Consider the following 11,010-nt stretch of genomic DNA (forward strand, 5'->3'; position numbering starts at 1 on the left):
TGCAGCAATGCCCTTTGCTCTAACACTGTCCTCCTACCTGTTGCCCCCTGTCTGCAGGGAACAGCAGCGAGTGCCCTCCTCCTGGGAATGCTCCAGACGACACGATCTGTGTGGACATGGGGAAGTGCAAGGATGGCGAGTGCATCCCCTTCTGTGAGAGGGAGAAGAACCTTCGCTCGTGTGCCTGCAATGGTGGGTGGTGTGGGGCTGCACTGAGAGGTGTAGCCTGGCCCCAGGTAGCGCTGTGCTAATCTGTTGGAGAGCTGAGCAAATGGTTCCCTTAAGGGTTGTTGATTGGTTTTTTTACTGTTTTTTTGGGTGCAGAATTTTCTGTTTGGACTCAGGTAGAATTCTGTGATTGTTATGGGTCTCTTCCAGCTTGGGATATTCTGTGGAAAGGAATGTAAATGTCCTTTTGTCTTCTGGTGAGCTTGTTTGAAGACATTAAGATGAAACTTAGGGTCTGCATCCTAGGTAAAGAAGGAGGCATCCCCACCATCTTCTTCCTTGGCTCTAGACAACTAGAAGGTGAAAGTCTGGCTGTTCTGATAGTGGGGAGATGCCTCTGGACCAAATGTGACCTCCAAAAAGTAAAAGAAAAGAGACTTCAGAAGCCAAAGTGCCTTTGAGGACATAGGATCCTCGAGCCCTGCTAGTGCATACCTGCCTGTCCTGCCTTTGTATCAATGAGCTGCAGTGCTTTCTTGATCTCCATCTTATCTCCCAAGTGTGTTAGAGCAGCTGGGAAGAGGAGGAAGACTCCACAGGAGGTGCCCAGGGACATACAGTGAGCCCCCCCATTTGAGACAGAGGATAAGCTGAGGAGAAGGGTTCCTGGAGGGCTTGAAACCCAAGAAGTATTTGAATCCATCTTGGACGATTGCATTTGGAACTTCCTCACCTGCAGCCTAGGAGTATCAGCCTGCAGAGCTTGGTCCCACTGTGTCCCCCAGAACATTAATTTGGGCATCTGTTTGAGCGTCAGGCTTGGACATGGGGTTGCATAGTCCTGCCTTCCCCGTGGAAAGCTGAGCAGCAGCAGGGTCGGCTGGGGGACATGGACTGTGCGTGTTGTGGCGGGTTGCAGGGGCTGATGGGGCTGTGCTGCCTTGTTGCAGAAACGGATAACTCCTGCAAGGTGTGCTGCCGGGACGAGCAGGATCGGTGCACGCCGTACGTCGATGCCAACCACCAGTTCCTGTTTCTGCGCAAGGGGAAGCCTTGTACCGTGGGCTTCTGTGACACAAATGTGAGTGTGCTTGGGTGCCGTGCGCTGCGCAGCCTGCTTTTGTAGCTGGATGGAGAGCAGGCAAAGCTCTGTCGCTCCCAGGCCTGGGTGCAGTGAAACTCAGGAGAGCAGTGGGTCCCCTCCAGCCCGGGACGCCTGGTGCTGTGGGTGTGCTGGCAGAGGAGGCACAGCTGCCTTCAGCTCCTGGGGACTGACAGTAAAGCTGAGGAAGAAAGTGGTTCGCAGAAGATCAGGATCTGGACTCATTTGCCTTTCCATGATGTAAATGTTACAAGGATCTGATAGTGCACATAGAATTTAGCTCCATAAATGGCTTTGCAGGGTGAGGCTGTTCCTTCTGCCACTGCTTACAGCCCCTTCTAGCTGCTCCTGCATGTCAGCAGCTGGCAGCTTGTGCACAGGAAGTGACCGAACACTTCCACAAGCTGGGCTGGGTTAGCAGCACTGTTCAGCTGCCCACATATTAGCCCAGTTAATCCTGACTGAAATCAGCTAAGTCAGGAGCAGTGTCATGAAGATCTGGTGAGCTGTGAGCCTTTGCTGCTGTGGTGACCACAGTGGTGACCACAGATACATGGCCAGCATGTAGTCTGCAGGCCTGGCGAACAGGGCTGGACTTTCTGCTGGCAGAAGTGAATAGTGGGAGGCATACCCCAGTCCTGCTGCAGAATGGAAAGGACAGCAATGCTTTACTGTGTTAAACCAGCACAGACCTGGAAGCCAATCTGTGGGGTCCTGAGAGCTGTGGCTTCCTTGGGCAGTGGGAATTGAGGCTTCCAGTGCATCAGCCTCTCCAGAAACTTTGGTTTTGTGTCCCCTGTGATGTTGAAACACTTTTTGCATGTTTCAGTAATTACAACTGAATCTGTTGCAGTCAGCAGTGGAACTGAAACTTGGTCAAAAATAAAGGCAATAAAAGTGGAGCGGTGGTGCTGGGATGAGTTCAAAACGATTCACAGTGTCTGAAGGGCTTCCATTTCTCTGCAGTTTTGATTTCAGAACAATCTCTGCATCCTTTTCCCTCTCCAAGAAAGAAGTAGTTAATGTTTACACAGCCTAAGATCATTTTGTAAATAGATGCTTGCTTTTACAGGGCAAATGTGAGAAGCAAGTACAGGATGTGATTGAACGATTTTGGGATTTCATAGACCAGCTTAGCATCAACACCTTTGGTAAGATTACATAACCATGTCCTGTGGTTTGGTTTACTTCTCAGTGTGAACTAAAGGTTTGACAGCACTGATCTTACCTTGTAAGGCAAGGAATAGGATTATTTTGCATTTTTCCACTCTGTTATTTCCTACTCTGTTATTTCCTAGTCATCTTCCAAGCTTGTAAAAGATGTGATAGCTATTCCAGAAAGCTTCTTGTCTGAAAACTAGTAAGTAGGTCAATGAGAGAAAAGGAAATAACAGTTCCTTAGAGGTCAGCTAGATTCAGCATGGTACAGTTAAAGTAGGCCTCAGTGGGATTTAAATGTCAATGGACTGAGAAGAGAAGACTTCATTTCTCTCATTTAATAAAGCCCCCTCCAGCAGTGTGTCTGTTGTGAGTCACAGGCTGGTGATGGAGAGGTCCTGACCCCCAGTATGCAGCCAACAGGCAGCACCTCCCAGGGCAGCTGCTCTCCTTCTGTTACTGTTGTCTTGAAGACACTGTTAACGAGCAGGTGCTTGTGTAACAATGGGGTAACAGTGCTGTGTTTGTGGTAATGTGTGCATACACAGGGCAGTGCACACTGACCTTCAAAGTCAGACTGGATGGGGCTCTGAGCAACCTGATGGAGCTGTTAGGTGTCCCTGTTCATGGCAGGGGAGCTGGACTAGATGGCCTTTAAGGGTCCCTTCCAACTCAAACCTCTGATTGTATGACGTGTGTTTGAGGCTTTCAAACCTAAGCTCTAAAGTTAAAAATAAGAAATACTGTGTAGGTGATTATTAAAGCCATTCAGTCTGCTCAAGTAGAGGCACTCTGCATCTCTGCCCAAAAATGAGCGTGTTGTGGAGTCTTGTGGTTGTACCATCAGAAGTTGGGGACAGATGCACAGTGTCCTGCAATTGTGAGGAGCCCTGGCTAAGGGCAGCTTGCTCCAAGTCTGCTCACATTGAACAATATGGCCTGTCAGCATCCCTTATCAGAGAAGATGTTACTGTTGACAGTGTTACTAAATTGCATCAAATCTTTTTAAATGTGTAATTCCTATTAGGTTGGCCTAGTTCTGCACCCTGTGTTTATCTGACAAATTTTGCAGTGGCAGTAGAACAAGGACTTGTGTGTAGGCATGAAGCTGCACTTGGCAGGTTACTGATGGGTTTGAACCGATTCACAGGGAAGTTCCTGGCAGATAACATAGTGGGCTCTGTGCTCGTCTTCTCCTTGCTGTTTTGGATTCCTCTCAGCATCCTTGTGCACTGTGTGGTGAGTATTGCTGGAGATGACTGCTCTGTTGAACGGAGCTGGAGGAGAAACTCCTTGTGTACTGTCTGTGGGAGCTGGCGGTGGGGAGATTTTAGCAAACCCCAAAGGGAGAATCCAGCGAATGTCCCTTCAGTAGGCAGAGCTCCTCCTGAGCTCTGCCAAGCTCTAGCAACACCAGAGCATCAGTGACTGTTCTGGAGATGTTCCTGTTCTTTCCTGGGCAGATCTTCTTCTGCCTTCCAAATTCTGCACAAATATAGTTCTAACAATTCCCATTAGAGTCAAAGTTTTCTGTAGCCCTCTTAAAACTTTTGTTCTGGGGGGAGACCCAGAGCAGGAAGTGATCTTGGTTCAGATGGGGTAGAGAGAGTCGACAGCAGCCAAGCACGTGGTGTGGGGTGGGAGCAGGGATTGCTGTGCCCACGAGCACACTGGGGACTTCGGGGAAGGGAAAAAACAGCCCCACTCCTGCCGTGTCCCTGCAGGGCAACTGGAACAGGGACCTTGCTTGCAACTGGGAAACTACTTTTGTGTGTGTTTTGATTTACTTTTGGTTTGTTTTTCATTAGGACAAGAAATTGGACAAGCAATATGAGGAAAACAACAAGTCTCTGTTCTGTGCCAGTGTAAGTTTGTGTCTGAAAGCCATCCAGTGTGTTGTAGATCTGAACCTAACGTTTCTGTAGAGTATTTCGGCAAAGCAGTGACAGTAGATGGACCTGGAATCCCATGCCTTGACCTGCGGATGGATGAATCCATTTGAGAGAACCTTTTTCTACTGAGTTGGTGCTTGATATCTCAAGCCCTGCAGTTTGACCAGTCCACTTCTTGTGTGAGTTGTGTGCTGACAGTGCCGGCAGGGCAGTTAGCTCACACCAGCTGCACTGCCTGAGGCAGGAAGCTGCTCTGCTGCAGCAGCAGGCACTGTGTTATGGGGCGTTTGTGGCTCCAGCCACAGAGCAGCTGTTCCCAGCCACACTTTGCTTTGCAGCACAGGGCTCAGCAGGGCAGTGCTGCAGGGAGATCTCTGCAAAGTGCGGTGGCTTCGCTGCAGAATGGTGGTTTGCAGGAGGCTCAGTGGCCAGATGTGCTGAGCTTTCCACTTGCTTGTGGGAGAGTCAGCCCCGGGGCACAGGAGCTGTTGGTTCTGAGGTGATGGCACATCTCACTCTGTAGGTACTGATTTGAGGATAGCTAAATCTTACAGTCCAGCTCAGGGTGTCTTCTGACAGAGTTTTGGGTATCATATCCTGTGCTTTGATAACCCAGTTTGTTGAAACACTGTTATGGAAATGTCATTTTGTAGTGAGAGGAGAAAAGAAGCCTTGCACAGCTCCTTTGCCTCTGAGGGAAGCAAACCAGAGTCAGACTTGAAGGCGCATTGCCTCTGTGCTCTGCTCGGATGTAGCTGAAGGTGATGGTAGCTGGATCCTCTGTAACTGCTCTTCCATGCCATAGAAAAGTTTCCTTGGATGTTACTGCTCAGATTCCAAAGCAGATGCAGCCATGGAGTGCAGCTGTCTTCAGAGGGCTCCTTGCAGCAGTAGCAGTGTTATAAGAGAAATCTGGGATCCCTAGGGTCCACTGCATCCTGAGCAGTTCAGAAATGCAGTAGTTAGCGTATAAATGTCTCATCCTGCTGCTCATGTCATTCCTTTGTCTGCTCTCCTTCCCCTGCCCATTGTTGGCATTTGCTAAGGTCTGTAGAGATTTTTCATGCCTGGAAATCCCTGGCTATTTTCCAAACCATGCTCAAGTAGAAGCAGAAATCAATGCAATTTAACATATCCCTCCTTCCCACCAGGGAAGAGCGGCTTTCAGACCACCGGCAGAGGCGCAGCTGCTCAGCCGAGGCGCCTTTAGCCAGTTCTCCTTGCTGCCAGCACCCAAAGCGAGTGCTGACTGAGAACATGGTTGCCTCCCCCACTGATGAGGCCACTCGTGTCTTGCAGAACGTGGAGGTGCCCAGCAGCCTGGATTCGGCCTCTGTGCGCATCGTGAAGCCCTTCCCCACAGCGCAGCCCACCAGCCGGCACCAACCCCTGCAGCCCATCGTGGCTGCGCCTGCGGCCGCCGCTGCTCCCAAGCAGGACCACCAAAGAATGGACACAATTCAGGAGGACCCCAGCACCGACTCTCATATTGACGAGGACGGGTTTGAGAAGGACCCTTTCCCAAACAGCAGCTCGGCTGCCAAATCTTTTGAGGACTTGACAGAGCATCCTGTCACCAGGAGTGAGAAAGCGTCGTCTTTTAAACTGCAACGCCAGAACCGAGTGGACAGCAAGGAGACGGAGTGCTGATGTCCCGCTGCCTCCACCGCGCGGCTCCCGCCTGCAGAAGTTCCTCTGGATCTACAACCATTTCATTTCTATAAATACAGATATATGTATATATATTTTTGTGAGGGAGTGGGAGAAATAAGGAAGTGACCTACTGCAGATGCTGGTCATGTGTATGACCTTCCTTAAATTACATTTATTAGAGCATTATATCTTTTAAAAACCAGAACTCCAAATGGAGACAGTCTTGGTTTTGAAGCTCATTGGATTTTTCTACTTTCTCGACCTCTAACATTTCCTTCAACCTGTGGTGCAGAACAGAATATCCTCCAGGATATCACGCTGTGTGTATATCTGCCTTTTGTAATGTCGTATTTTGCAGTCTGGTGGCACTGACAGATGAAATTAAGGGGCTTTGCCAGCAAAGCAAAGCAAATACTCCACAGTGTTCCATGTGGATCAGATCCTATGAGGTACAGGTAAGCCAAAGTATAAGCATTACACATACCTGGAGAACAGAAGGAAACAGTTAAAATACTTGGCATATAATGTGGAGATGCATATCAGCATCAAGGAGTTTGTGAGAAAGCTTCTCAATAAATAGTAGGGTTGTGCAGAGGCTGTTAAACCCTGCTCAGTGTATGGAGATGCCCCTCTAGCTGTGAGGCTGCCCTGTCCCTGTGTTTTTACTGCAGGGAAATGTTCTCCCTGAGAGTTTTCCCACTGCAGTGGGGTGCAGGGGGCAAGGAAGGGAAGGGAAAGAAGTGGAGAAATCACGTATGCAGATGAGAGCTGTTTGAACCACTTATGGACGTTTCAGTGCAGAAATGTTTCTCTGATGATTTTTCTGTTGATTATTGAGAAGGTAACACTATTGTTGAGCTATTCAAAGGGCTGAGCCTGGGAAGCTCTTAAAAATCACTGCAAGAGTCCTGCACTCCATGCAGGGGAGCAGTTGTGAATTTGAACAATGAAAAAGCAAGCTTTGTTAGACTTACAGGGCCTGTGCTGTGCTAGGGAGATGTTGTAAACTCCACTTTCCCTACAGCTAGTACAGTGTGATGTTAACAGCTGGTAACTTGTTGGTGTCCTTCAGTTGGAGCTCTGTAACATGGGATGCGTGGGCCAGAAGCGGTGCCATAGCCTGAGTTCAGCCTGATCTCAGGTGGGCTGACAGGGTGAGTGACAGAGCAGCTGTCATGGGAGCAGAGCGCCTTATTGTGCCTGTTTTCTCCCCTAAGAATGCATTGTTAAAGCTGACAGGGTGCGTGAATGGATGGGAACCATTTTACCTGTTACGGGCCTGCACTCAGCCACCAGGGAGGCAGAGCTGGGGCAAGCCTTGGTGTTCTTACATGTGATGGAAAGGAAGCAAACCTGTGATGAGAGGAGCGTGAGTGCCGCTCTGCCTTCCCCACCCAAATACTTGTTACACTGATACTTGAATGCGTGCCTTACGGTGTTCTATCTGATAGCCCTTCTTTTATATACTGGTTTTGGTTTGGTTGTTTTGTGTTGTTTTTTTTGATTCAGTGCAGAGTACATGTGTGAGGAGTTAATTTAATTCCCAGTACAGTAAAAGCTTTTTATATTAAAATCAATTAAACAAAAACTGTGTCTGTGCAGTCCTTTTGGAGAAGACATCAACTGCAGCTGAAAGCCTGTGAGTGGGGGGGCAGCCGGGGCCAGAACTCTGCCCTCCAAACCCGGTCCTCTGCTCTAAGCCCTGTTCCAGACCCTGCTGAACACACACACAGCAGCTTGTTGTCAGCAGCTGCAGCAGCTTCCATCCAGTGCTGTTTCCACCCCTTGGCCAATCTTTATTGAAAAAAATGGTTACAGAGCAGACAGTCCACTTCAGTCCTCATCACCATCAGCAGGGGCGCAGAGGTACAAAGCAGCTGGACATGCGCTCGCTCCATCAGACAGGCTGGGCTTCCCTGCTGCAGGGCACCTCACAGCAGGCTCACCTCGGGGTGCTGGGGGTCCACGTCCCGCCAGTAAGGAAGCAATGAAGGGAGAGCCGAGAGTCTTTTTTCCAGGTGTGACCAGAGTTGTCCCACGAGGAAGTTATTCCCTTCCATTGATAAGTGAAGCCCGTCAGACAAATAGCACGAAAAATCCTACAGGGGCAGCAAAAGCCAAGTGTTGCTGCACTGCTAGCTGCAATGAGTGATTTTTCAGGAAGTTACTCAAAACTTGTTGGTAGATAGGGCAGCCCTTGGTACTAAAATATTAAGAGAATGCTTTGGCAGCCAAAGTCACTGCTTTCATGCAGAAATGACCGTGTGATGAGGGAATGGTGCAAGCAAATTGCTGAGTCAGTTTTCTGCACCACGCAGTACTGCACCATTGGCTCATCTCTGCTCTCAGAAGTGCAGGACAGAGAAAAGGTTCAGTGTGAACAGCTTACGGAGCAAAGCTACCATTGCTGACTCTTGGACACGCTTGGGCATTCACTCAGCAGCATGAGGAAGGTGCCTGTGCACCTGTGAGCTCAGCCAGCACCATGCAGCAGGTGGGACCAGTTGCTTCCTGAGGCCCCTTCCAACCTATCCCACGAGTCAAAGCAAGGACACCACTACATACCTGCAGTGCACCTGGGGATATCTGCTAGCCACAGGTGATGCTCAGTTCATGTTAAGGAGCACGTCATGTGGCCCGGTGCAAAGCACTCTGAACTATTTTGCTCCTTTTGGAGATGACTGTTCCAGTGATAATGCAGCACGGCTCTTGGTTCCTCTATGCAGAATTACGCATTTCACTATTTATAACAGTTCCAAAGCCCACCTTCTGCTACCATACCTGATCTTTCTGCATCAATGTCCACAGGTCGAGCACATCGGTCCCGCAGTCCCTCGCCACTCGAACGCAGGCCTGTGCATATTCCCCAGTGGTGGCATTGCGGCGATTCAGCTTGTCACCTGTCAGACAGGCAGGGTCATTCAGCAGTCAGAAATGATGCAGCTCACTCTTTGAAATCAGCAGACATCACCCATTACAAACTACATGGGAACCATCTCAATCCAAGTAGCTGGAAACTACTTTCTTGACAGCAGGAAACAGCCTTTATGTTTTCTGGCAGGATTCTGAACTAAGCACTATAAATAAGTACCCAGAAGGGCACCTCAGAAGCTCTGGGGTTAAAAAGCAGAAATGCTGCCCACATGTAGCACTCCTTTACCTTTGGCAAGGCACTCCTTTTCCCACGCTGATTCCTGAAGAGGGGGCGGCGTTATCAAAATAATCCTGTCCTCAGTGATGTCCACAGACTTCAGGTAGTGCACCATGCTTGTCAGGTTGGCGGCGTATTCCTCCAAAGGAACGTGCTGCCTAGGGTTCACGTCTGCAAGGGGTCAGAGGAATCACATCACTGGTGTGAGATGGAGCTGCTCACAGACGTATCACACGATGACTACAGTGCTTTGTACAACCATGAGCACGGCTCATTTTCAGTTCACTTTCAGTGTCTGACCACATAATCGCCTCAAACTTCATCCAAAACAAAAGCTAAGAAAAATTTGGCAACACCCATGGGCTTCCCAGCCAGTCCTTCACACACTGATCTCACCTTCTGATGAGACTCGCCAGCATGTTGCCATGCTTATCTTAAAGAGAATCCAAAGGCTGTCTGCCTCCATTCCCTCAGCTAACAAAGATCCATCAGACTGCTTCAAAGGCAGAAAATTCCACCAGGTGCCCAACTCCACATGTTGGATGCATGGTTCGTTATTGACTGCCTCGAAGTTTACTGTCATTATTGAACTCTTATCTCTTGGTCAGCGAGAAAGAGAAGGCAGCACGTAGTTTAAATACAAACATGATAATTGAAAACAACCCACTGTAAGAAAGAGCAACTGTCTCAAAAAGGAGGGAAGGCCTGGGCAACGTTCAGCCTTTCTGCTAACTGTAGAACTGCCTTAAGAGAAAAAAGGTCACAGGAATAAATGGAAGCTACGGTACCTTTCAAAGCACTGTCATTAGCTCCAAAGAAAATAGTGATGGCAACAGTACTCTCAGCAGCAGTACTTCTACCGATCAGCCTTGGAAGGATGAGTTTAGCCCATCGGGTGTTGTACCCCGAGAACCCACGGTTTACTACATCGCATTTTCTGAAACAGACACACAGTAACAGAACTGCTCCACCCTTCTGAGCAACACCTGCAAGTCTCAGTGAGACTTCACAGGACTTCCTAACACAGTTCTAACTTTGTTTTAGAATTGCACAGGATCACAGGACGGTTGGGTTGGAAGGGACCTCACAGCCCACCCGCCCAACCCCTGCCGTGGGCTGGCTGCCCCCCACCACTCAGGCTGCCCAGCGCCCACCCAACCCAACATTGAGCAGCTGCAGGGATGGGGCACCCACAGCTCTCCGGGCAGCTGTGCCAGGGCCTCACCGCCCTCTGAGCAAAGCATTTCTCCCTGACGGCCAACAGGAGCACGTCCGGGCCGGTTTGGACATCCCCAGAGAACGAGACACCCCTGCGGGACGCCCATCCCAGCGCTGTCACCTCGCAGTGAAGCCACACGCTTCTCCAGCTACACCTGTGAGATCTCTGCTCTTACCTGACCAGTCTGCCAGCGAGGGACGCTCCCCAGCCGCCCTCCTGGAAGGAGAACTAAAGCACGGCACACGGTTAGCAGCCCGGCACGGCTCAGCCCGCCCCGGCCCAGCAGCGCCCGCATCCCGCGGCACACGGGCCGCCCCGCCGCTCCCTTCGGCCAGCTGATGGAGCTGCGCGAGGGCCGGGCTTAGGCACAAACCTCCCCGTAAGAACAACCACCTCCCTTCGGCCGAGCCGCTTCTGTCGGCTCCCAGCTCCCCCCTCCCCCCGGCTGCTCATTTCTCCGTACAGAGCGACAAACCCCGGAGCCGAGGGCAGCGCCACGCAGCCGCTACCTCGGTGATGGAGTCCCCGAAGAGCACCACGCGCGGCCACGGCAGCGCCCGCCCCCGAGCCGCCACCGCCTCCGCCAGCGCCATAACGGCCGGACGTCCGGCTCCCACGGCGGGAGGAGGGCGGAAGAGGAGGGCGGGGCCGAGAGGGGCGGCTTCGC

General features: G+C 50.6%; 2 protein-coding genes across 3 annotated transcripts in view; one reads left to right on the forward strand and one right to left on the reverse strand.

Moving 5' to 3' along the window:
• The window catches only part of ADAM17 (ADAM metallopeptidase domain 17), a 33,404-nt gene extending 25,843 nt beyond the window's left edge, over positions 1-7,561 (forward strand). Inside the window, exons 14-19 of the mRNA XM_052698475.1 lie at positions 58-192; positions 1,119-1,249; positions 2,343-2,421; positions 3,579-3,667; positions 4,237-4,293; positions 5,620-7,561. Of these exons, the coding sequence (XP_052554435.1) occupies positions 58-192; positions 1,119-1,249; positions 2,343-2,421; positions 3,579-3,667; positions 4,237-4,293; positions 5,620-5,970 (842 nt within the window). The 3' untranslated portion in view covers positions 5,971-7,561. The remainder of the gene's footprint in view (positions 1-57; positions 193-1,118; positions 1,250-2,342; positions 2,422-3,578; positions 3,668-4,236; positions 4,294-5,619) is intronic.
• A 182-nt stretch (positions 7,562-7,743) lies between these two features.
• Positions 7,744-10,989, reverse strand: IAH1 (isoamyl acetate hydrolyzing esterase 1 (putative)). Of its 2 annotated transcripts, XM_052698514.1 has the most exons (6): positions 10,853-10,989; positions 10,519-10,571; positions 9,913-10,061; positions 9,134-9,295; positions 8,755-8,873; positions 7,744-8,072 (listed from the first exon to the last, which is right to left on the reverse strand). In XM_052698514.1, exons 1-6 carry the CDS (start codon positions 10,934-10,936, stop codon positions 7,905-7,907), a joined length of 735 nt encoding a protein of 244 aa, XP_052554474.1. In that variant the 5' UTR covers positions 10,937-10,989; the 3' UTR covers positions 7,744-7,904. The 2 variants fall into 2 exon arrangements, with proteins under 2 accessions (XP_052554474.1, XP_052554481.1); XM_052698521.1 differs by lacking the exons at positions 9,913-10,061; positions 10,853-10,989 and having other exon boundaries at positions 10,519-10,568.
• Between the last annotated feature and the right edge of the window lie 21 nt (positions 10,990-11,010).

The sequence above is a fragment of the Tympanuchus pallidicinctus genome, unplaced genomic scaffold (assembly GCF_026119805.1).
Source record: "Tympanuchus pallidicinctus isolate F22 unplaced genomic scaffold, pur_lepc_1.0 scaffold1, whole genome shotgun sequence".
Taxonomy (NCBI): domain Eukaryota; kingdom Metazoa; phylum Chordata; class Aves; order Galliformes; family Phasianidae; genus Tympanuchus; species Tympanuchus pallidicinctus.